The following is a 24,368-nucleotide window of genomic DNA, read 5'->3' as shown; positions in this document are numbered from 1 at the left end:
TCCATATTTTTACTATAAGGACTGGTAAGAAAACACAGAACAGTAAAACCTCACACCCTCTTCCCCACAGGGACATGCAGATATGGCAAGTTTGAAAAGTGTGTGTGCTGTGAAAGTAATCTCTACATATATAGAGTTTTAAAACTGATTTGTAATTATATTTAAGACAGTGCTGAGAAAATAGGAAGACCCATCCCATGCTTTGAGAACAATTCTTTTCCTCTCTGACTTTTTTCATTTTTACATTAAGAGAAGCAGGATTTAGACCCATGTTAGAAATAGCTCTATATGTCAGTCAATGAAAAGAAGTAGTAATTTCATGTTGTTTAGCAAAGTATTTCCTTTTCTTTCAGTTTCTAAATTAGACTATAAAACTCTGCTTACATCAGAGTCGCACAGTTGGACAACACAGTGCTCTAGGACTGGATCCAGTGCACCAAATCTCTTGATTCCTACTGTCCTGACTCTCAAAAGTGTTAAGGGGTGAACCTGACATCCACAGGTATGAAATTACTGCAAGCTTTGGTAAAGATGTTAAAGAAAAAAAAATGGTTATCCAGCACTTTGATTTCTCATTGAAGTAAAGAGGGAAACTAAAACCAATGCAAAACATAAATACAATTTTAAATTACAAATTTTCCTGAACCTGACAGTTCAGGTCCCATCATTTATTCATATTATGGCAAACAGAAGGCCACTTTAAGGCCATTTACCCACCTTTATAATTTAAACTTTTAGCTGCATTTTAAGCAACCAGCAAGCTGCGGTAAGTTATGCAATAAGCTCACTCTGTTCAGCTACACTGGACTCACACCAGTGCTAGCTCTGCTCAGTCATACCAAGGTAAATATCGCCTTTGCTCTCACTTCATGAATTCTTCACTCAGTCAAAGGAAAGAGACAGACAACTGCCCAACTCTAAGGAGCTCCCCAGGGTCCCACAAAGTATCTTGGATAAGTGGGACATGGAACTGTTCTGCCTTTATGGACTTCAATAGGAATGGAACGGTTCCTGGTGACTTAAAGGAGTTTGTCCCAAACAGGAATATCGGTAAACATAATGATAACTCATAGAAGATCTCTTGTGCAAGAAAAAGGGGGAAAGGGCTTATATGGAGAAAAAGAGAAAATCAAAGAGAGCAGTAGAAATGTGCATCAAAAGGATGCAATACCTCAAAGCAAGTGAAAATCGTTAAAAAAGACCTTCCAGAGAATTATAGCAGGTGGAACAACAAAGCGTTTTTGGTCCCAGGAGATGCCATGAATCTAAATACAAAGTTCTCACAGTGACATATGACTAGTTAGGAAGGATTCTGTAAAAATTCAGCCTCTAACCACAGAATTCCTTATGCCATTGCTAATTTCATTTAGACAAAAATTAATATTTGGCAGCTCTGAAAATACTTTTGCTTCATGTGGTCTTGAAGTAACAAAGTTTGATAGAGTGAAAAGTATGAAATTTGGTTCCTAGCAAAGAGCCACAGATAAACTCTTTTAGACTCTGAAAATTACATTTTTACATTATTTCACTAAATGCTGCGTGCAAACAAGCCAGTTCATGATAGTGCCACAGATTATTTCCATAACTAGAAATAACTGGTGGCCTGAAAAAAAAATCCACAGTCCATAGAACCAAACACTGAGCTGAGTTGCAACTGTCTTATGAGCTGAAGGAATACTTCACTTACAACACTGAAGCTGTTGATGAAATAAGTCAGTCCCTCCCCTGACTGGGGAGGAGGAACATCTCCCCTTGCACTGAATCCAGTGCTTCAGATGTACTGTTCTTCATCAGCTCCATTTATGAGCAAGGACCACTTGCCCCCCTCCTCCTCAATAAAACCATTGCGTCTCGGCAGCCTGTCTGAAGCCAAGGAAGAGAGGGACACTTGGCTAGTCTGATCCCAAGGAGATGGTTTGGAAGAATCCCTCCTCCTATCATCCATTCCAATGTGAACACTGATTTGAGAAGGAGTGAGTGGCTTCATGCGGCCTTGAGCTTGTGCTTCATAACTTTCTGTGTCTGGCTTCTTGTAACTAAGAAGAGAAAGAGAAAATATATTAACAAGAGGTCAACAGGTAGAAGCACCTAGCACTAGAACAAATCAGGAACTCCTGATAACCTAAATGTATTGAAAGTGTTTATATAGAAAAAATACATTTACAGATAAATTACATATGTTTAAATTAAGTTTCCTGTCTAATAGCTCACAAACAATGAATTTAAAATTTGTGGTGTCAAGAGTGTAATAGTCTCAAAAATCAGTTACAAAACAATAATTTTTATTCCTACTTGAATTTTGAGCCTGACAATTCTCTCAATCCAAGACAAGCACAGAAGGGAGGATGATGGAGAAATGCAGAACACTCCTCAAGATGTTTCTGATCTGAGTTTTCAGTCATTCCAGACCACATTACCACTGACGGAGCACTCTTCTGTTGCATTTAGGAGATGGTTTAGTGGTGGATTTGGTGGTGCCAGGTTAATGGTTGGACTCAATGATCTTAAAGGTCTTTTACAACCCAGATGAATCTATGATTCCATGCAATTCGAGCACCCTGTTACAGGGCTAAGAGTACGTCTCACACGGCATTAAGACATTTCAAGAGTAAAAGAGAGGGACTCTCAAAGTGAGGGTCTTTAATAAAAATTACATGTTTGCTGAATTATTAGAAGGTTCATAGAAGACAACTGCAGGTGAATGGACTCAATGACACAAAAATCACTGTCTGATTCAATGTACATACTAAGTCAACTCCCAGCAATGGCAAGTATGTGTGGTCTTCCTCATAAATGTATACACTACAGTGTTCTTTGGAATCTGAATTTCTATTCACCTGATCTGAAGTTTCAAGAAAGATTATTGTCCTGAAGTGTATGCTGTAATACAGCTTCCATAAGTCTGAAGCCAAATATTTTTTAGGGGGTTCTCAACAGCCGCCCAAAATGGTGTGTGACCCTTCATGCAATTAGCATAAGGTCAAAAGCAATGGAGAATTAAGGAATCCCTTTATAAAAAAATTCTCCTCCTTTGGATAACTACACAGTAAAACCTTTTCAGATGAAAATCCTGTAATGGTATGGCTGATTCTGCAAGCAGACATGTATGTATGTCACTTGTACTTATATTGTGGTCTCATTGAGCATTTGCAGGATTAGAAACATGATGTAATAACAGATTTCCTGTGTTAGTTTATACAATACTGTGCTATCCTGTAACATACAGAGCATCCCAGCTACACTAAAAATATGTGAAGGTTTGGACCAATTTCAGACACCATAAAAAGTCTTATTCTTGAAAGGTGTTTGCTTTCTATGCTGTTAAGAACAGGTCCACTGTAACTGTCAAAAAGGGCACCCAAAAAAATGTAACATTAAAATGAATAGAACTTGAAAAATCTTCCTGTAGATCAGAAATTGGTTTCCTTCCGAAAGAATAAAGAAAGATGCCTTATCTGCAGCAAGGTGCAAAAGAATAAGTACACCGCTTCCCCATTTCTGTCTGGCTACTTTAAATAGAGAAAAATAAAAACCATAGAGGTACAAATACTTTTTAAAAAATCTATTGTTACATTATGGAGACTCATCTTTCAAACTAATTGTTTCTTTGCTATTCACAGCAAAACCTCCTGATCATTACTTTACTTGGTATTGAACTTGATCTCCACTATGTGGGCCCAGGTGACATCCAGTCACACTTTTAGCTGCTAGTTAAAGCACACTGCATACTGTATTAGTCCAGGTAAGTTCATAATAGTGACACCTGTCTCTTTTGGACCCAAGGATTAGACAGAACGACCCCAAGCTAATGGACTTCCAGGTACTTTTAGGTGTAGAAAGCTCGAAGTAGTGTCTCACAGGAGTCCCAGCCTCAGTACTGCCACAGCTCCCCCACTGATAAACACAAGACAACTTGCCATTTCAGCTGCAGGGAAGACAGCAGGACAGACACAGAAGAAGCTGCCATTGCAGCTGATCCCATCCAAGGCTGAAGCACGAGGCCAACAGGCATGAACACACCTAGGAAAAAAACATATCGACATGAGCCATAGCTGCTCGTCCCAGCACAAGCACTTCCACCCCTGCATATCATAGAACAGATCAGCAGTTCTACAACAGCAGGTCTCTGCTGAGACCTCCATAAACACAGCCAGATCAATACATGTATTTACTCACTTATTACTAAACATGTCCCTTCCATTGCAAGGGAGGACCTTTGCACCAATACAGGTACAAGACTGCAGCCACAGGACTGTACAATCTGTCCCTTCCAGATATTCTGCACATATGAAACACAGCAAAGGCAACAGAAAGACAAGGCAACAGTATGGGAGAAGCTACTCATAAAAAAAAGGAATACTTTAGGTAAGGAGGAATTTATAGCATGAGAAAATGTCTGGCAGAGGCATAAAGAATACAAGCAGTAGGAGAGAAAAATTATTCAGGGCAAATAAAAAAGGGAGCACCCTTTTTTAGGGTACGATGGTATATCTTATTAGAGCTGGGTTTCAATAAACAGAAACTAATCCCCAAGTACTGCTACATGAAGTAAGAGCATAGTTTTAATTTCATCTAGAAATATTTATTCCTAAGAGGCAAGCCAAGAGAAAAAAATATGAAAGGAAAAAAGAATGTATATATTTTGCCCTCCTTCTACCAAGTTTTAAGTATTTTAAGAACTTGTCTTTGGCTCCTTGAGCAGAGAATCGATCCTAGAAGAGGCACCACAGAGATCAAGTGCTGTCTTTGACAAGCTGAGCTCTGGCAGTCACATACCTGCTGCTATGGGTATTCCAAGCATATTATAAATTAAGGCAAGAATCAGATTTATTCGTATTCTTCGAACTGTTCTCTTGGATAAGTGAATACTGGCAACTACATCCAGCAAATCATTCTGCAAGACAGAAGAGCACTGAAAGTTTTCCACATGCAGCCTTCAGAAAACTAAACCAAAATGAAGAGTGTCAGTGATAAAAGAGGACAGGCCAAAACTGTAGTGCTCACTCGGATAAGAACAACATCTGCAGCTTCAATGGCAACATCAGTGCCTGTTCCAATTGCAATTCCAACATCAGCTCTGGCTAGTGCAGGGGAATCGTTGACTCCATCACCAACCATTGCAACCTTCTTCTTCCCATTTTGGAGTTCCTGGACCTTTGCAACCTTGTGAGAAGGAAGAACCTCCGCAAAGACTTTTTTGATCCCAACCTATGTACAAAGAAAGACACCCCGTTGGTGATGCGCTTCATGCTGAAAGGAAGAACCATTTGCTGTTCTAGGTGAAACAGGAATGTCAACCAAACTGATTCTGGTGAAGGCAACACTTGCAAGCTACAGAGAAAACTGAAGAGCAACATGCCTTTGGCATAAGAACAGGATTGATAACAGCACCCTCCTACTGCAGCAATGCTGGCAAACCACACTCTGCCCTTAGAATCATGTCCTGCATGACTTCTGGAGCTCCACTGCCCTAGTGATAAAGATTTGTCTTTTAAATACCTTCAGGGGTGGTGACTCCACCAGTTCCCTTGGTCCTGCTGGCCACACTATTGCTGATACAGGATGCGTTGGCTTTCTCGGCCACCTGGGCACACCCCTGGGCTAAACACTGGTCATGTTTAGCCACTGTCAACAAGCACCCTCAGGTCCTTTTCTGACAAGCAGCTTTTCAGCTGCTCTGCCCTCAGCCTGTAGTGCTGCCTCGGGTCATTGTAACCCAAGTGCAGGACCTGGCACTTCACCTTCTTGAACCTCACACAGCTGTCCTCAGCCCATCAATCCAGCCCGTCCAGATCCCTCTGCAGAGCATTCAAGCAGATAATGCAACACATGAACCATGTATGATCAAGCAGTTACAGCAGGGGAAACACAGAGACAACAAGTATGTGCAAGTCTCAGGGAGATTATAAAAATAAAGCAGATGGCTAGCTAAATGCTTTTACCCATCCACATCATAACTTATGTGGAGTTGCTAGCAATGGCTCTAGTGTTGTAATCAAAAAACAGATGAGTGTATTAAATAGCGCTTGGATGATAATACCCTTTGTTTGGCTGCCTCACGAGGCAGAAGCAGCTTTTTACCATGTAAGAATGAAGTTTTCTTTTAACCTTTTAAAAAGTAACATTTTATAATGTTTTTAAAACTGCTTACCATTTCTTTCCATTGGAAAGTACATTCCAAAAATTCAATGAAAATGTAGGTTGACACAAACTAAGCTTGTTTATAACATTCATCTGTGTTCCCGGAACCATAAATTCAAGCTTGTTTCTGAAAGACTTTTTTCCCTTGACAAAGAAAGTTGGGTGGGAAAGCGCTTTACCAAAACTGAACACAAAAGCGTGAAACCCAATAGGAGGAGGATTAAATCACACAGAGAAACAAAACAGACCTCACAGCACAGAAGAACATGCATACACCACAGTGCTGGCTGAGTCAGCTGTGTGGTGGGACACTTGAGGAAAGCAAGTGACACATGGTAAGATTAAAAGTAGACCAATGCAAAGGGAAAGAGGGAAATGAAGACTGTCAGGGTGGAAACATAGCAAGGTAGAGTGAAAATTGGACTTCTCATTTATAGTTTGAGATCGGGGAAATCTCATATAAACCCAGCCTCCTTTAGACTGCTATGCTTCTTAACAATAATTCATATTGTTATGTTATGCCTTTAAGGTAATGACAAATCCACACTGTGGATTTCCTAACTGTAACCAGGACTGGACCTTCAAGGAACTTTCCTTCATCACTAACCAAACAGGTCTGCCTTTCAGCAAAAGGATACTGGAAGCTTCAGTTCAGCAACCAAATACTGCAAGAAACTCCATTACTCTGCAGAAGCACTGACTGCATGTCTTCAATGGGATCTTAACGCAGCCATTGGCCTCTGCTATGCCATAGGACTTCACCTGATTTTCAGTCCAGTTCAAGAAAAATTTGTCTTCATTTAATGTATCCAGGGAAACCATAATTCCAGGGAAACTGAAGCTCCTGCTTCAAATTCACCAGGGCAAACAGGAGTTTTAGAACCTCATTGTGTAGCTTTTCAAAACACAGAGAAGCAGATACCTGAGTAGCAATGGCTTTTGCAGTTTTCCTGTTGTCCCCTGTTAGGAGCACCACATCTATTCCCATGCTCTGCAGTGTGTGCACAGCAAGGGCTGCCTCCTGCTTGACAATGTCAGCTATTGCGATCATTCCACACAACACACCTGCACAAATAAAAGCATCCTCTGTCAGAGAGAGCTGTGGGAGGCAAAGAGGCAGCAAGAGAACAGAGCTCCCCCTCCATCAGACTGTGGCAGCTTGTGAAATAAATAACACATTCTGAGCAATACTGACACTCATGTCTGTAGCTTTCTCACTTATGGCCTCTTTATCATTTGCCTGTTCCAGATCAAACAATAAACACCTTTGATATTTAGGGATCAGGAAGACGAGGAAGAGAGTAGCTTTTAAACAAGTCTGACCTCTATATTTTATAGTATGGACAAATATGATAGTGGGTCAGAGAAAGTGTTGGTATTCGTGCCCAGGTCAGATGTTGAAGCCACTCCTCCAAGAGGAAGTATATAGAGTCGGGTTTTATATCCCTAGTCTTTCAGGGTTAGATCTCTACTAGAATTAATTACTTTAATTGAGAAGTCTTGCATCTGCCTTCCAGTACATTGGCTCAAAAGTACATCCACACTTCCTTGACAAGCAAATGCTTTTCAAAATTGCTCTCTAGGAGCACCAAGGATATTTTTTCAGTAAATGAATCATTGGCCTCATTTCAAGATCACAGATGTGCTGGCAATCTATCACCATTGCAATAATTTCTCATATCAAGGTATTGTCTGGGATCTCTTTCTGCATGGCATAGAACAGAACCTCACTGGCAAAACTCATTTAGTCTAATCTATTATACTTGACTGATCTAATGAATCACTCTGTTTATTCACTGCATGTTTTAAAACCAGTGATGTGATAGGTTGGTGCATGATCCTTCACTGACATAAATTAAGGATTGGACATGGCACCGTAATGGCACTGCTTGTTTGAACCATGATTCTAGACAACAGGGCATTAAAAAATTAATTCTTAAATTAAAAACAAAACAGCAAAACCTTATAAACACTGTTCTGTGGTACAAGCTTCTTTTAAGAACACCTTGATACTTCACAGTTCACAAGCAGTTCTGCACTAAAAGATTAGTAGTTTCTTGACACTAAGCCAGTGATCAACTTCAGATTGTTTTCATCTGTTCTGCAATAGGACTGACTCATATTTGTTAAGTCACTCTAAGGAAGAACAGTTACCATCTATAGCCACTAGTATGGCAGTCTGTCCTTTCATTTCATGGTTTGTCATTGCATCATTTACATCATTTGTAATATTCAAGCCATTGCGTCGCATCCACTCACGATTTCCAATCAACACCGAGTATTTCTGAGAGGCTGATGGACCTTTGGGCACAGACAAAAAGAAAAATCAGCATCTCAAAAACAGTGAGCTCATCTACACAAGCAGTGTGCATCTACACAAGCAGAGATATTTGAGGAAGACAAGTTAGGCAGAGGCACTGCCTGAAGACAGCCTCATAGAAGTTTTCTGTTTCAAGCCTCAATCTGTGCCTGTTTACACACAGAACTGCGTCAGGACTTAATGGAAGTACTTGCTGGCATTTGCCTTTGTCAGCTGGCATTGTTTCACTGAATAAGCGCAGTACAAGCATTTAGTAAATACCATCCTGCTTTGTTCTCACAGCTAATGACTTTCAAATATAAAGGCTATTTCTGACAAGAAAAAAGTAGTGTAGTTCTAACAAACAATGCACCTCATTATGAATTCAATCCAACTTCACAAGAACCAAATAAGCAGGTGAGAAGATATTACATTAGCACCATTCACAAATGGCACATTTCTGATGATTGAAGTTCTCATTCTATTTAACTCTTCTAATAGCTTTCTCAAAAAGGTCAAGAGCACCACAGCCTTCTGAAGAGAACTGATGAGCTCCTTAAAGAAGGCTTTAAATACATTTTTTTTTCTCTCCTACACTACAAAATAGCAAAGTGGCTTCCAGAGAGTCTGAAACAAACCTGAATGTATTGGCCTAATCAAAAATACCAGGCACTAAAATCAGTTTCCAGATTTAGGACACTTGGGTTTACATCTGCTGAATATGTTTGGGTTTCTTTGTTTTTAATTAGGTGCCTTGAGAGGTATATGAACAGGAAACAAAAGATTCAAGTTAATATAGAACTAAAGGGTAGGATATAAAAAGTTGCAGTAAGATAACATATGTTAAAGGTAACTGCTCTAAATGGGAAGATAATGCTAAATGACAAACTTTGCTGTCTGCTGGACCATTCTTCTGTCCAAAAGGAACATTGCTGGGTATGCCTTTTTGTCTATGTATTGTATGGAATTTTCAAGTACCCATCACTGTACCTAATTCTCCTTTAAGTTTCTGAATTGCAGAGAGAGATCAAGAGTTGTGGAGAGAGCTTCAATTTTTGTCAAGGTACATTTTGTCCATCCTGTTCTTTGTCTTCTTCTGCCCCATATCCACCTTTCTCTAGTACACAGTCTGGTAGGTGGTTGGTGCTGTTGACTCATTCTCCCTCACACTGCAGCTGGCACACATAATCACCTACCTCGTGATTCCAAGAGCATGATCACTGCGTTATCTCCCAGAGGACCACTGCTCTCTCCACTCCTGTTAGCATCCAGCTTATTGGGACCTTCCTCAGCTGTGCCAAGGATGGCCTCAACTCCTCCAACCTTGCAGCTGATACCACAGCCTGGGACTGCCTGGAAGTCGGTGCAGTATCCCAGGCTCTCAGTGCCAAGCTCCTGAAGATGTAACCAGAGGCCATCATCAATCTGTGCTGCCCACATGGGGTACAAATATTAGATAACTCTTGCCAAAAAAGAGGCCTCATTCCTCGTCTCTTGACAATGACTGACCAAATGAAAACTAGGAGTATCAGTAGCACAGAATTAAAAATAAGAATGCTCTGGTGTGCTGTGGATTAGACTTTTAGAAAGGGGTAGCCATGCAGACCACAACCAGGTCTCAGCCCGAGCACCAGCAAGCCATAAGGGACAGCTTTTTCTTGTAGTTCAAGGATGAGAAAATTAGATTGGTAGTTCATGATTTCAGCCTAGACTAGGAATGTAAGAGAAATGTTTCAACATTAAGCCATTCAGCTTCTAAAAGATGCAACTTCTAATCAACCTCAGAGACAATTGGCTGGAGGATGGATCAGACCTTTGGTATATATATGAGTACAGTGAAAAGTTCCAGGAGGAATCTGCCTGGATGTTAGGGAAACTGGGTTTTTGTGTTGAGTTAGGGAGAGAAGTCAGTGAATACTTTCAAGATGAGATAAAGGGATTATCAGGACCCTACAGGTTACAAAAATAACGGAGAAAAAATTACTTTGTAAACAAGTTGTTCTGGATTGTCTCTGGAAGCTGGTACTATATGTACCTTTCAGTGATCTTAAAATACAGGGATGGCAATGCAGGTCATAAGAACATCAGCCAACAGTATAGCATTACAATTCATATAAGCCATGATCCAGTAATAACTGCTGCAGGGGATGATTACAGAATTGTCAGGGTACTAAAACAAATTTTAAATAAAATATGTAAAATACAAGAAAGGCAATTGGTTTGTTGCTTATATTCTCCTTTTCCTTCTAAATGAATGCTTTTACTTCTAAATTTTATCACTGAAATATCTGGCAAGTTTGATATATTTTATAAAATTATTTTCCCCTAAATCAATTAATTTTTCTTAGCAGACATAAATTGTTTATTTACATAGGCTTCCTATTTTCACTACAATTTGTGTTTTACTTCTTCCTGAAGCTTGAGGAACACATGACATATATATAAATGACCTCTGAGGATACGTAAAATTTACAAAGACTTGAGTAATCTATTAATTCATCTGTGAAAATCACAAGTATTACAGTTTAATATTCAAGCTTTACAGCCTTTTGCCTAATTTATTCAAATGAGCAGTGACTAATAAAAGTGACTTTAGTTCACATAATATGAAATGTCATCACACACATTTGCTCCATGATGTTATTTTAAGTATTCATCTTCCATATATTCCTTATTTTCTCACTAGTTTGAGATAAACTTAGCAAGATCTCCCTTCAGAACTCCACATCGTTCCCAGAAAAGCACAGCTTAGAATACACTGTCTGGTAATGTCCAGACCAAGATGCACAACCATGCAATCTCCCAGCTTTCCAGCCCATTACTGTTTAGGCAGGCCTTTTCCTCTGGGACCTGATGACTTTATTTATTTATTAACATTGCTGCATTTTCAGAGATGCCCTCAGGCCCTGGATGAAACAGGAAGGATAAGTAGGTACCTCTTTGCAGTATTTAGTGACGGCCATTCCTAAAGGGTGCTCGCTGCTGGCTTCTGCTGTACCAACAACAGCCAGTACCTTCTTCAGGGGAAGCACAGCTGTGTCTCCCATCAAAAGCACCCTCATGACTTTAGGAACTCCATAGGTGATGGTCCCAGTTTTATCGAACATCACAGTCTTGATCTGCAAGAAAAAACACAGTTACTGTCTAAGCCCTGCAAGCACAGGGATGCTTGTATGTTTATGGCACATAAACACAGTCAAGACTTCAATGAACAGTTGACTATATCCACACAAAGACAGAATAAATCCACAGAAGCAGGGATTCCTGTAGGTTTCTTGAACTATCTTTACCGCAGGGCTCCTTATCCTTTCCTATTCATTCCTCATAAATCTACAAGATCATCCTGTGGCCACACAAGGGACATCTCAGACAACAGTGTAATTGTAGGACTGAGACGCATGCACAAAGGACAGTACATGCATTCACATGCAGGATTCATGTAATGGTACCTTAATCACTTTTCCCATAAGGTATGTGATGCAAAAGGGACCTTTTTGAGTGCAGTTCTAAACAATTAACAATTACACTGAGGAGAGAGGGCTCAGGCAGTGGTTTGGTGAAAGAGAAGATGTAGAGTGCAAGAAGTTCAAGAAAAAACAACCTAAGCAAAATTGATGTCATGCTATTCACCAAACTCAGCCATCACTTGTCAGCCAGGCCAATGGGTCTTGAGGAATCAGAAATGAACCAAAAACACAGCCCCACATATACTGGAACCCAAAGATAAAGTCAATTCTAATCCTGAAAATAAACACAGCAGAGAGAAACACAAACGCCACAAACTCAGCAAAATAGGCACTTCCTCCATATCCAGCTATTCCAACACACCAACCTTGCAGAATCCAACAGATCACCAAATTTTCAAAGCTCTGACCATAGCCTTGCTTGGATCCAAAAGGTAAAAAGTCCTAGAATTAATTAGCAGGGTTTTTTTATCTTTCCCCAGAGTTTTGGAAAAATTTCTGCTTAAGTAAGAACAAGAATTATCATTCTGATTAACTTGCTGTTATCATCCTCCTCTCTTTAAAATGTTCTGCATATGTCTAACACAGCCTCTCACAGCATGGTTTTGATTAATTTTCTTTTCAGCAGCTGTGGACATGCCAAACCTCTTTCTCCTTCAAACTCTTCCTCCTCTTTGCATAATTTTTGTGTCTTTGAAGGTTTTTTTCTGCCTCCCTTCTCTCTTTCTTGTCTATACACTAAACATCATCAAATAATTCTCTTTTCTTTCCTTGCATTCTACATTTTAAACTACTGATCATGAACAATATGCATTTAACAACAGGTCTCAGAGTAAAGAAAAAAACCCCAGTGGATTATTGGTCTCTTCTGGAGAAGAGGTAAACAAAGTGCAAAATCAAAAACCTCTGAGACCATGAAGAGGATTAGCAACCTCATTAGCAGCAGCCATGAGACTGTAGGATATGTAGGCTATCGACATTTTGCCGTGACTACTTTGAGTAAGGTCCAATTTGTCCTCTTAACCTTAACCAGCAACAATCAATTAAAGAGGAAAAAAAAGGAACAACTTTCCACAGTCTTTCTTTGGACCTGCAGGATTTCCTGGGGAATTATATTTCATGTAGCAATAGTTGGCTAAGCTACAAAAGTACAGAATGAACTATTGACCTGATGTGCCATTTCCAGGGGTTTTCCACCTTTGATGAGAATACCATTCTGCGCAGCCACTCCTGTGCCCACCATTACAGCTGTGGGGGTAGCCAGGCCTAAAGAGCAAGGGCATGCAATGCTCAGCACAGTGATTGAGGTTTGAAATGCAAATCTCAGTATTATTTCAGCTTTTGAAATGTTTTTGCTCTGATTCTGCAAGAAGAGGGAAGACAAGGGAAAAAATAAAGATACGTAAGATTGCCGACAGCAGATAACATAGGTGTACAATCAATCACAGTCATTTCAGAAAACACATTTATCTGAAAAACTTCAGTACAGAAAATCAATCTATTATTGTTACTGTAATGCTAAAGAAAGATCAGTGTTATGAACTGTTTACGGCAGTATTTTCTGGATTTTTTGCTGCTCAAGCATACAAAAATGCTTGTCTCTGCTCTGAGTCTCCCAGATGTCAACGTAACTTGTTGGAATTTCCTTTAAAGCTTAGCAAAGGAGAACACTATTTCCAGATACACAGATCCTCCCAGTTGCTGAGCAGAGCAAATACATATCCTGAAGATAACAGAACCTCAGCTTCTTTCTCAAAACCACTATCTGCCATCAGAAACAGGAATGCCCACAAAAATTTCAGACATAACAGGAATGGCTCAGCTTCTTGCAATAGTCCAGAAATGCTGTCAATTTCCATTTGTAAAAACCCCATGCAGAACTAAGGGGTAAAGGCAAAGATATATGTATACCTGCAGTGAGATTTTAAATATCACAATTATCTGCTCTGTGTAGAAAATATCATGTTTTACAGAAGTATTTACAGAATATTCTGAGTTGGAAGGGACTCATAAGGATCATGAAGTCCAACTCTTAAAGTAAAAGGCCCATACAAAAATTGAACCCACAACTTTGGTGTTCTTATCTAACCAACTGAGCTCCTCTCAGGGTGAATATAACATCAATCCTCACCTAAGAAAAGTATGCTAATTATATTGGAAGACATCCTAACACAAAAATCCAGTTATAGTAATAAAATTACTTACAGGAAAATATTTTTTAATAATATCAAAATTTACAAAACCAATTGTGATCCATACTATCAATGTCACCGTTGAAATGGTGATGATAAATGGAACAAAGTATCCACTAAATTTATCTGCCAGTTGCTGGATGGGTGCCTATTAAAAAAACCCAAAACAACAGTTATTTGCATGTTTGTGGTTAAAACACATAAATAAGCAGAGTTCATGAAAATACACAATAGCTCTTGAAAAACACAGTTTACTGAAGTGTATAAGTATCAAAACATAGAATCCTTTTAATATTCAATCAAAATAAGGTGAATAGGTTTTCTTCTCCATTATTTTTACCTTTGACATTTGAGCTTCTTCCACCAATTTCACAATCTGTGCCAGAGTAGTATCACTACCAACATGAGTTGCATTAACAAGAAGCGAGCCATATGCATTAATAGAACCAGCAATCACTGTGCTCCCTGGCTTTTTAATGACTGGCATAGGTTCCCCTGGAAAGAAAAGGTAGGAATAAATGAGCCAATACCCCTAACAGCATAATCAATTAGCACACAAGCTCATTCTATGTTAGCAAGATCAGTATGCTAAGCAATAATGACCAGAAATCACAGACTGTGTGTCTCTGTGTGGTTGAAGACATGAATAAGTAGTGTCCTACTTTTATAAAGCTTTTTATAGGATTAATTTCAAAGCAAATGCTGTTTCCTTGGTTGTAACTTTTCAGTATACCAACCCTCAAAAGGGCAAGGAGTTCCGCCCACTCCCACAAAGGAGCAAATTGGTTGGAAAAGATACTTCTAGGAATTTCTCCATTAACACCTTGCCTAGCAGTGGGAGTTTGAGAAATCTGTCTTTATCTCCACAACACTGAGTTTTCAAAGTCTAGAAAGTTTTTTCTGTGGAAAACTTCCTGTTCTCCTGCAAGAATACTAGCTCTAGAACATCTTTATTTTCTCTACTTTTAGTGGTAATGATAACACTTGTTCTCTGAAGCTAAAGGTGTCTCTGCTTCCATGTAAAGTAAAAACAGAACTAGAGTAAGTAATCCAATGCCAATGTAAATTTTTATATCCTTTACTTTATTTATAAGAATGGTACAATGCTTTGAATCTTTACTAGATTTACAAAATGAAATTAAAAATTCAGAAGATGTAAATAATAAACATCAAAATTTGAGGCTTGCTTTCCCCCTCCTTGCTCATTGAGAGAGCTCTGTCATATGAACGCCAGCATCTCATCAATATTTCCACATCATCCTTTAGAACTTATTTCTGAGAAGGTACCATCTCTACAAATACATTACAAGAAAAACTCCAACCACATTGCTGGAATAATGACAATACTGTTATGACTATACCCATCCCATCAGTAGGTTAGTAAGTGGCCAAACAGAAGAAGACCTTCAGTTTTTAAGGTGTGCATAGATGCAAGATTTGAATTCAAGCTCACAAAGCCACAGCATCCATTAAGGTGCGAGGCTATTCAGATCACAGTGTTTGGGTTGGGTCTGCTCTCTTTTCTTGTAATAAAGAGTTGCAGAAGATTTCACTTCTTTGTGTAAGATAAAGGAAGTTACCTGTAATGAGAGACTCATCTGCCATAGAACTGCCTTCAATGACCTTTCCATCCACTGGGAACTTTCCACCAGGAACAACTTTAATAATATCACCCCTTTGAACCAGTTCAACAGGTACTTGCTCTTCTCTGCAAAAGACACAAGTAGAGCAGGGAGGTTACTGATGCCTCTTAACCTTTAAAGGTTAACTGGGTCAAGCCTAGTCTGTGACCCAGGCAGGCTGAAGGGATTTTGATTCATAAATACCTGACAATAGAGTGGCCAGGTCCAAGAGTCACCACAGTGGCTTCTGTGGCTTGAAGAGACATAAGCTTAGCAAGAGCTTCTGAGGTTTTACCCTAAAAAAGAGAGATTAATATTTAAGATACATTGAGATATAGAAATCTTGATACACACTTAACACAATGAACTCTAAACAGCCTTTCATATTATAGACTACACCAGAAACAGCTGACTCAAAATTCCTCTGAATAGTTTCTTCTACTCCTATCGTAAATACACAATATTTGTGTGAAGATGAGTTACCTTGGCTATGTGTTCCAGCCATCTGCCAAGCGAAATGAACACAAACAACATTGGAGGAGTGTCGAAGAAAGTGACAGGGCTTTTCTCTGCCTTTTCAATGATTGCTACTATCAGGATCACACAGGAATACAGATAAGCAATCGTTGTGGCCAGTACAATGAGCACATCCATATTGGCTGTCTTGTGCCTCAGTGACTTGTAAGCTTGTACATAAAAATACCATCCACCAAGGAACTGTTGGTGTGAGCAGGAAGAGACTTATGTTAAGATCGGTAACCGCAGAGTACGTAATACATAGCAGAATTAAAACTGTGTAGTACATAAGGGAAGGCACTGCTGACCCAAGTAAATTTGATACTGATATAACTTCAGGTCTACTAGGAGACTGACTCCATTGAGTCAGTCTTTTTTTGCATTTCATTTGCACTTCCTTGTTCTGAAAACCAGCAAATATCATCCTTTTCCTCAGCAAAGCAAAGCAAACAAAGCATAGGAAATGAAAGGATATACCTACAGCTAGCCAATTCATTTGCAGATGATCAGGTATCTCTTTATTTTAATATTACTTTCTCTACTTAGAAACTATCTGATGCAACTTTGGCAGGAGCAAGAGCTATGGGCAAATACAGAATGGATAACTTGCAGAAAAGTGCCACTTTGTTCTGCATACGTGGGCCAGACAAGAGGGCAGGCCTAATCCACTAAATCTTTACATTAGCCTGTCTTCATCACATCAGATTACATAAATGGGAACTGAAGAGAAAGCAAACCCCTCAGAAGTAGCATGGACATACCTGAACAAAAGTGCACAAGATAAAGAAGAGAAGATTCAAAATAGATAATCCAGGAATGAGGTTCTCTTCCAGCACCATAGATCCATGGTCTTCACCATTGTGTATTTGCATATAAATCATTATGACTACAACAGGGATACCAAATGCTAGGCTGTACAAGAAAGATTTCCTCCACCTGAGAAAGAAAAACTGTAAATCCACGGGTTTTTTACATCCTCCTCAGGCCCAACTGTGCTGGTAGTGCAGGGCTGGGGTTATTAGCACTGTGGTGACACACAGCTTTGGGATACTTGCAAAGATCCAGTATTTTGGAACAGCTTCAGTGTCTGCAACATGCTTAACTGTATAGACTTCTGGCAGTTAAAAACTAAAACTAATGAAAGTAATAGAAGTACTTGAACCAAATGGAGAATAGTAAAATTAAATATGCTTTACACAAGAATAATCTAATTAACTGGGAAGAATGCTGGGGGAAGTGGAGTTACAAGATACGATCTAGACATGGTTATTAGTGAGAGAGAAAATAAATACTTACTGCTGTATTTCCCTTTTATGATCCAGGTTATGTGCATTTGGAGCTCTGTTAGCCACAGAGGCATAAAATCCAATTTCCTTTTTATTGAAAGGGAAGGAAAGATAAGTTAGTTTTGATGAAGCTAACCATATTACTTACAACACAGTTAAATGAGACTACTTTTAGAAGAAATGTCAGAAAAGGACATTGGTTTCATGTTTAATAAGTTCCAACCCCTTATTTATTTTTAGATTCTGCCAAAATGAGAGGATTTCCAGTCAGTACTCAAAATTTGCACTGCAAAGGACTTCTGGTACCTATACATGAACAGTGTATATATACAGTAAGTGTCCAAGTTCTTAGGCATGGGGAGCTTCCACTGACAGACAGAATTCTACTGCACTCCTCCTAAAGGCAAATATATGCCTTTCACCTCCATTGGAATAATCAGGAGATACGGGACATACCACAAAGGAAGTTAAAATGCACAAGCCACTGGGAGCTAGACAACTCGTGAGCAAGTCTCTAGCACCACCGTTTAATAAATACACCTGGAGTAGAAAATTAAAGTGCCCTAAAATTAGTTCAAACCCATAGGACAACAAACAGCAAGGCAAAGCTTCCCAGAAATAAATACAAGCAAAAATCCAGCTTTGAGGGACACCTGGGTGAGTTACTGCAGTAGAACCATGCCTCCTGCCCAAACACCCTAAAAAACACAAAGCACACTTGCAAGAACACACTTACACTTCCTACCTGCATCTTGAAATGATTCTGTGACAAAGTATGCTTTAGAGAACTACTCTGCCAGCCTAGACAGTCCACTAGTTAACATGTTAATAACTGCTGCTGCATAAGTTCTGTGGTCTAGCAGCTCTTTTCTGAATAAATACTCAAGAGCACGGAAGGCAAAGTTTCTGCTGTTCTCCTGACTACTCACTGCATGCACCTCATACAGTATTATCTCTTCCCTTATGGTGGGACAAAAAAAAAAGAAAAAAAAAAAAGTTTTGTCCATGTCTGGGCTGTGATAACAGTAGATTTTATGATCTGTGTGGTTACTGGTAAACCAGGATTTTTTCATTTAATATCAGGCTGTGTCACAAGCTGTTTCCATTCAAAAAGATGTGGGAATAGATACAAGTGTGTACAGAGATATGTAATACTTGCGGCATGAGCTGTGGCAAAAGGTTTTTTACAGCCTTTGTAAAGTGTAAAAAAGTGTTTTTTTCTGAATTAGAAACACTTCATTTAAATGACTGTGATTTTACATACTGAAGTCCAAGAAATTAATATATGACACTTTTGCCAGATAAAGATAAAAAAGGTGTATTTTGTAGTTTTTAGCATGTGTTTTTAGAGTAATAATGGGGAGCCTATGCATTCCTGTGGAGTACAGGAACCTCACCTCAAGACCATAAGACATAGCAATAACTATGGCATCTACAAAATCAGTGAAACCTCTCAAATATCAGCTGCTTTATTTCTTTCTAAATTTCACCATGTAATTGTCCATACATAAAAAATTTCCAAAGCCTACCTTGATTACTTTTATAATATCTCGAGGTCCAATAATTTCAGGGTCAAACTGGATGTGAGCTTTGCTAGTTGCAAGTGCAACTGAGGCAGAGAATATGCCATTTGTTCTCATGAGCTTGGATTCAATATTGTGAACACAAGAAGCACAAGTCATCCCTGTAATCTAAAGAAAAGACAATTTTGGGTAGTTTGCAATCCCCCACATTCACCCAGTATTTGTATGTAGACTTGAAACAAGGCCTCAGCATAAAGGTTTTACAGAGCTGTCTTAAATGATACAAAGCTAAGAACATAACTATCCACTTTTAGTATAAAATTGTGCAGTCAGCAGATACAGTCACAGCAGCCATGTATTTGCATGGTAGTACTCAGACATGCTATTAACTGTAAAAGAACAACTATTATGGTTCTATCAACACCTATATTAACATTGCCAAAGCCAAACTCTGCATGGGTAACTTCATCTCTTAGATCCTGTGGCTTCAATAAGACATGTTACCACTTTACAGTCTATTAACACAGCAGCAGACTGTTCTCTGTCTTGCAGCAAGTATCTGTCAGAGAATAAAAATTAGTATTTGAGGAATCCATCCTTCATATAGGCAATTTACTAATTTTACTGATTTTACCGAAAGTTCGTAGACCTCTATGCAAAGCCCTTAACATTAACAATACATATTTGTTGGCACACTCTCATTTAGTCACAGTCTGTACTGAAGTGTCTCAATGGAAAACTTCTGTTTCATTTCTGCTTGCTAAGAAAAATCTAATCTGTACATAGAACAATCACATTTTATTTCAGTGCTTTTGGATAGGTTCTTCTAAGACAAGTTGATTTTGTCTTTTCAGCAATTATGAAAAAAAAAACAAACTGTGTCACCAGCCAGAACAGAGCTGCTGAAACCACAACTGCCCAAGCAAAGCTATTTTGCAAGAAAACAAGTCTTCCAGACCTGACTTTTCCAAAACGAACATATAATTTCAAATACACATGACTTACAAGAAGCTCCACTTGCCCTTCAGTTTCTGCATTATTTTCCATGATGATAGCTTCAAAACCCAAATTCTGGATCAGCTGTGCTATTTCAAGAGGCTGTATGAGTTCTGGCTTGTATTTTATTTCTGCTTTACCTGCCATCAGTGCTACCAACACTGAAACAATTCCTGCAGTGGCAATAACAAAAATATTAGATAATGGAGCTCCTTTGAGGGAAAGAAAAATAAAATATTACAAGTGTCTGTCAGTGAGGACTGTAACAACTCAGAGAGATTACAAGCCTAATGATTTCTCTCTGCCACCTTCTAGTGTTGTTCCCTAGTCACAACAGTAAAGTTTTTACAGAGACCCAGCCACACGGAGTTTCCCTTTAGCAATGAGAGGAATTGCAAGATTTACACATGGAAGGAGGTGAGTTTTGCTTTGATTCAATGAGACAAAAAGGATGTTTGGAAGCAATCTTTACATCCACTGCTGCCAGATCTACCCTAGACTCTCGTAGTTTGGGATGAGCCCCGTAGCACAATGCTAGACCTTTTTATTTTCCTGTTCTCCACCCTTTCTTATTTTTATAAGAAATTAAAAGCCCACAGAAATCTACATTTAGAATTGAAAATTGAAAATTGAAAATCAAATAAAGATCACAAGGCCAAAAAAAATTGTTTTGAAAAGCTAGTGCTTTTTTTTGATTTCTAAATCAAGGCAGTGAGACCACCACTAGGAGACTGGGGAGAGAGAGTAATCAATGAGCAAAACCTCCCAAAGGCATGCTGACACAAATGAAATCGGACATTGCTAAGGCTCATCTGTTAATCTTCTACACGGCCAGAGGAAAGGCAGCCCCAGCCTTCAGACTTCTAGACCAGTAAACACCACTGTGCCTAAGCTTACCCTGGCAGTGGGGCCATGCATTTGTTTGCGCGTGCTTGTGCAAATATGCCCGAGCACGCCTGAGCTCTCACGGGCCTGGAGGAGATGGATTGCTTTGTAAACCAACAAGGCCCTGAAAACTAAATGACAACCATTTCTCTGTTCTTGTCTTCAGACTTATTTGAATTTTTTATCACATTACAACCTGTTACAAGTATGTTCACCAGGTTTGTCCACTAATGCAATAGGATAGTTAAACAGTGACATATTTACATTAGCACTAAGAAAGAGTACTAAGTCTATTTAACTTCCAGATGTTGTATTGCAGCCTCTTCCACTAATATCATAGAATGTCTTTTCTATGCCATCATTCCTTTTCATTAGACTTATTATAGGAATTTTAAATTTATTACCATCTTCTTTCTGCAGATTTCTTTCGATGGTAGACACACACGATGCACAGGTCATGCCTGTGATTTGTAAAACACACTTTTCTTCTGTGGCTCCGCTGAGCTGGTTTGACCCACCAGGGTGAGGACTATCTGGAAGAGCATCTGAGGCATCTCCTTGGCAAGGAGGCTCTGGAGCTCGAGGCTGCACAGCAGCTTTGCTGGTATCAGGCTGGTGCCTGTGTTCTCCAGTGGCGGTATCTCGAATAAATGCACAATACACTGAACAATTGACAGTGTGACTGGATGATGCAGAAGTACAAACAAGCCACATCTATCAACCACACAAACCCTCATAGTTGCTTAGAAGGTGACAAAATAACCTTGGTTTCTATATGGAAATAATATAGCTTGTTACTATGCTCATAAAAATACATATTCACCAGTATCACTTGCATGACCATCTAACTCTACAGAACTAGCTTTCCAAATGCAAGTGGCAAATTTTCCCTCCAATTTCAATGCCTAGAGCTGTCAGCTACCTCCACTTGATAAAGATATATTGGTATCTAGAGGATCCTTATCCAGCACAGAGACCAGTAGTCCAGTCATAGCTATTCTGTCATTGTTGCCATCTATGCAGGACTCATATCGCTTCATCTCAAACAAGGAAAACAAGTTTCTCAACAGGTTTCTCTTTATGGCACAGTTTTCACACTGCAAGTACTGCAAAATGAGTACTGGAAGCACCTCAGAGACCTGAACACAAACAGGCGCTTGCAAACATTTTTATTCTTTGCCAGATATTAAACAGGAACACAACAGCTCCAGCTGTGTTCACAAACTACCCTCTTTGGGCAGAGGTTTGTATAAAGGAGCAAGAGTTGTTTCCGAACATGTTAAACACAGAGGGAGTCCCTCCTTTTCCAGATGGAGTGAAAGGTCTCCTACCAGCAAATTATAAGCCAAACAAATTATAATTAAACACCACATACAGGCCCCTCCTCATTTGTAGCAGTGCCAGAGATTCAGAGGGATTGGACTCATGAGAGAAGTGAATGCGATGTGGTTTTTTTGTGATTAAACTAGTTAATTTCAAGTAAACTACATCAGTATTTCAAAGCAAATATGTTCAGTTGAAGCAGGTAAAAATTGCCACATTCAAAATTTGCAAGAGAGGAGATTGCGCATCAAAGCATCTTTTTAAACATTGAGCACATGTACAAAATGAATACACTGCTGCAGCTGACACGTAAAAAAGCAGCAGTTCCCACCAAATAGTGTGTGCATTTTGCCACTTACCTTGCTCTAAAGAAAGGTTTAGTGAAGTAAGGCAGGTAAAAATACTCAAGAAATAAAATTCAAAGACTAAAGAAACTAAAAAGTGGTTTTAGCTAGGGAAAAAGTGGTTTTAAATGAAAGATACTTCATTAAGTTTGTAGGTTTTAGTATTCTGGAACATAAATGCAAATATTTGGTTTCATAGATGTACTTACAGCAGCCTGTGGACGTAGGAGGAAACCTATTTTGGGGGTACGGAGATGAGCTATTTGAAAGGTTTTGTACCTCAGACCTTTTGGCTTCATAATATAACTCAGCTCTTACACCTACTGCTGCAGTTATTAAGGGCTAAAACAAGGTGCTTTACAGCTGAAGCCTCTCTCCCTTGCTGAGTGAGGTGAGATCAGATCAGTCATTCAGAAGGGACAATGTCAATGTGATGTTTTAAAGAGTTTCTCTCCAGAAATGAAACTCAATGCACATGTTGCATGACCCACCTTGGTACGTTACCCACAGAAGAAAAAACACTGTTACCTGTCAGCACAGAGGCATCAAATCCCATGTCTTCTATGGCAGCTCTTAACTCTTCTCCACTAGTGACAGCTGGATCATAGTGTATGGTCCCAGTACTGCCAGCTAGAGAAACTGCTACACTCTGAACTCCTTGCCTCTGTGACACAGTCCCTTCTATAGAGTGTACACAAGAATTGCAGGTCATACCCTCAATCTTAATAACAGTCACATGTGTGGTGCCTTGTGGTGGCTGTCTGACAACATGGTATGTGAAAGCACCTGAAGGAGATGCTGCTTGATTTGCTTCTGAACCATTAAGGAGGCTTACTTTAAAGTTTCCAGGTGGAAGGGATTCGATAGCTTGCTGCAGAGCTGACAGGGTGATTAAATCTGGGCTATACTGTACCACAGCACATTTATGCTCCAAAGACACTTTAATACTTTTTATGCCAGGAAGATCTGATGTATTTCCTTCGATGTTTCTGACACAGGACTTGCAGTGCATGCCCTCTATCTGCAGAGTCACTGTTGCTGTGCTACCCATCTCGGTGACCAGCGGATCCAGCTCAGCACTCTCAAAACTTGCAGGTGTCTCCCTGGGATTTGCATTCTGCAAGCGCTGGACATCAAAGGCACCCAGCTTCAAAGGGGCTGATTTACTTTTAATGGTGCACTCATACCCCAGGTCACTGATGTGTCTCTTGAGGTCATCAGGCTGAATGATGTAAGGATGGTAAACAATAATTGCTTCTTGGTTATCAAGTGACACCTTGATTTTTGCTACACCATGCAGTTTCCTAATCTTTCCTTCAATGTTGGTGACACAGGACTGGCATGTCATGCCTTCTACCCGAAGCTTAACTACTGCTTCTTTCAAGTTCGGCAAATCGACAGTCGCTGCTGTCAACTTCTCTTCTGCTATGTTGGCATCAAAGCCCATATCCAGAATTTCCTGGCAAATCTGTTCAGGGCTTATTTCCGACTGCAGATACTTGATAACAGCATTATTCTGTTCAAGGGAGACTTTAATTCTCAAAATGCCCTTCACCTTGGAAATTCGGCCTTCTATCGACTGCACACATGATTGGCAAGTCATTCCCACAATGTTGACTACCACGGTATGCTCTTGGGAAGGTGGAGAGGGCATGGTTTCAGAGCTCTCCTCATAGCCCATGTTGTCAAAAGCAAAATTATGTTTCATTGTGGGCTTCAGCTCACAACCAGGAGGAGAATCAGTGTTGGACAAAGCCTAATAAGAAAGCGGAAAAGT

The 24,368-nt window shown here is 39.5% G+C and overlaps 1 protein-coding gene across 1 annotated transcript; it reads right to left on the bottom strand.

Annotated features, from left to right (window-relative positions):
• On the bottom strand, positions 1-24,368 carry ATP7B (ATPase copper transporting beta). The gene is made up of 20 exons (XM_066313233.1): positions 23,120-24,368; positions 21,329-21,565; positions 20,049-20,212; positions 19,050-19,211; positions 17,531-17,607; positions 16,996-17,170; positions 16,202-16,435; positions 15,923-16,014; positions 15,677-15,804; positions 14,437-14,591; positions 14,110-14,244; positions 13,073-13,267; positions 11,377-11,559; positions 9,637-9,835; positions 8,296-8,442; positions 7,064-7,206; positions 5,005-5,208; positions 4,777-4,894; positions 3,918-4,020; positions 1-2,036 (listed from the first exon to the last, which is right to left on the bottom strand). Exons 1-20 carry the CDS (start codon positions 24,297-24,299, stop codon positions 1,772-1,774), a joined length of 4,296 nt encoding a protein of 1,431 aa, XP_066169330.1. The 5' UTR covers positions 24,300-24,368; the 3' UTR covers positions 1-1,771.

Source organism: Sylvia atricapilla, chromosome 2, assembly GCF_009819655.1.
Source record: "Sylvia atricapilla isolate bSylAtr1 chromosome 2, bSylAtr1.pri, whole genome shotgun sequence".
Taxonomy (NCBI): domain Eukaryota; kingdom Metazoa; phylum Chordata; class Aves; order Passeriformes; family Sylviidae; genus Sylvia; species Sylvia atricapilla.
This window is presented reverse-complemented; position numbering and strand designations above follow the sequence as displayed.

Excerpts from the sequence above, each read along its gene's own strand:
- ATP7B (XM_066313233.1), bottom strand. The coding sequence starts at position 24,299 with ATGAAACATAATTTTGCTTTTGACAACATGGGCTATGAGGAGAGCTCT. Across the intron at positions 5,209-7,063 it reads CAAAAGCCATTGCTACTCAG|GTTGGGATCAAAAAAGTCTT; the intron begins GTATCTGCTTCT and ends CTTTGTACATAG. Across the intron at positions 4,895-5,004 it reads CAGATGTTGTTCTTATCCGA|AATGATTTGCTGGATGTAGT; the intron begins GTGAGCACTACA and ends TCTGTCTTGCAG.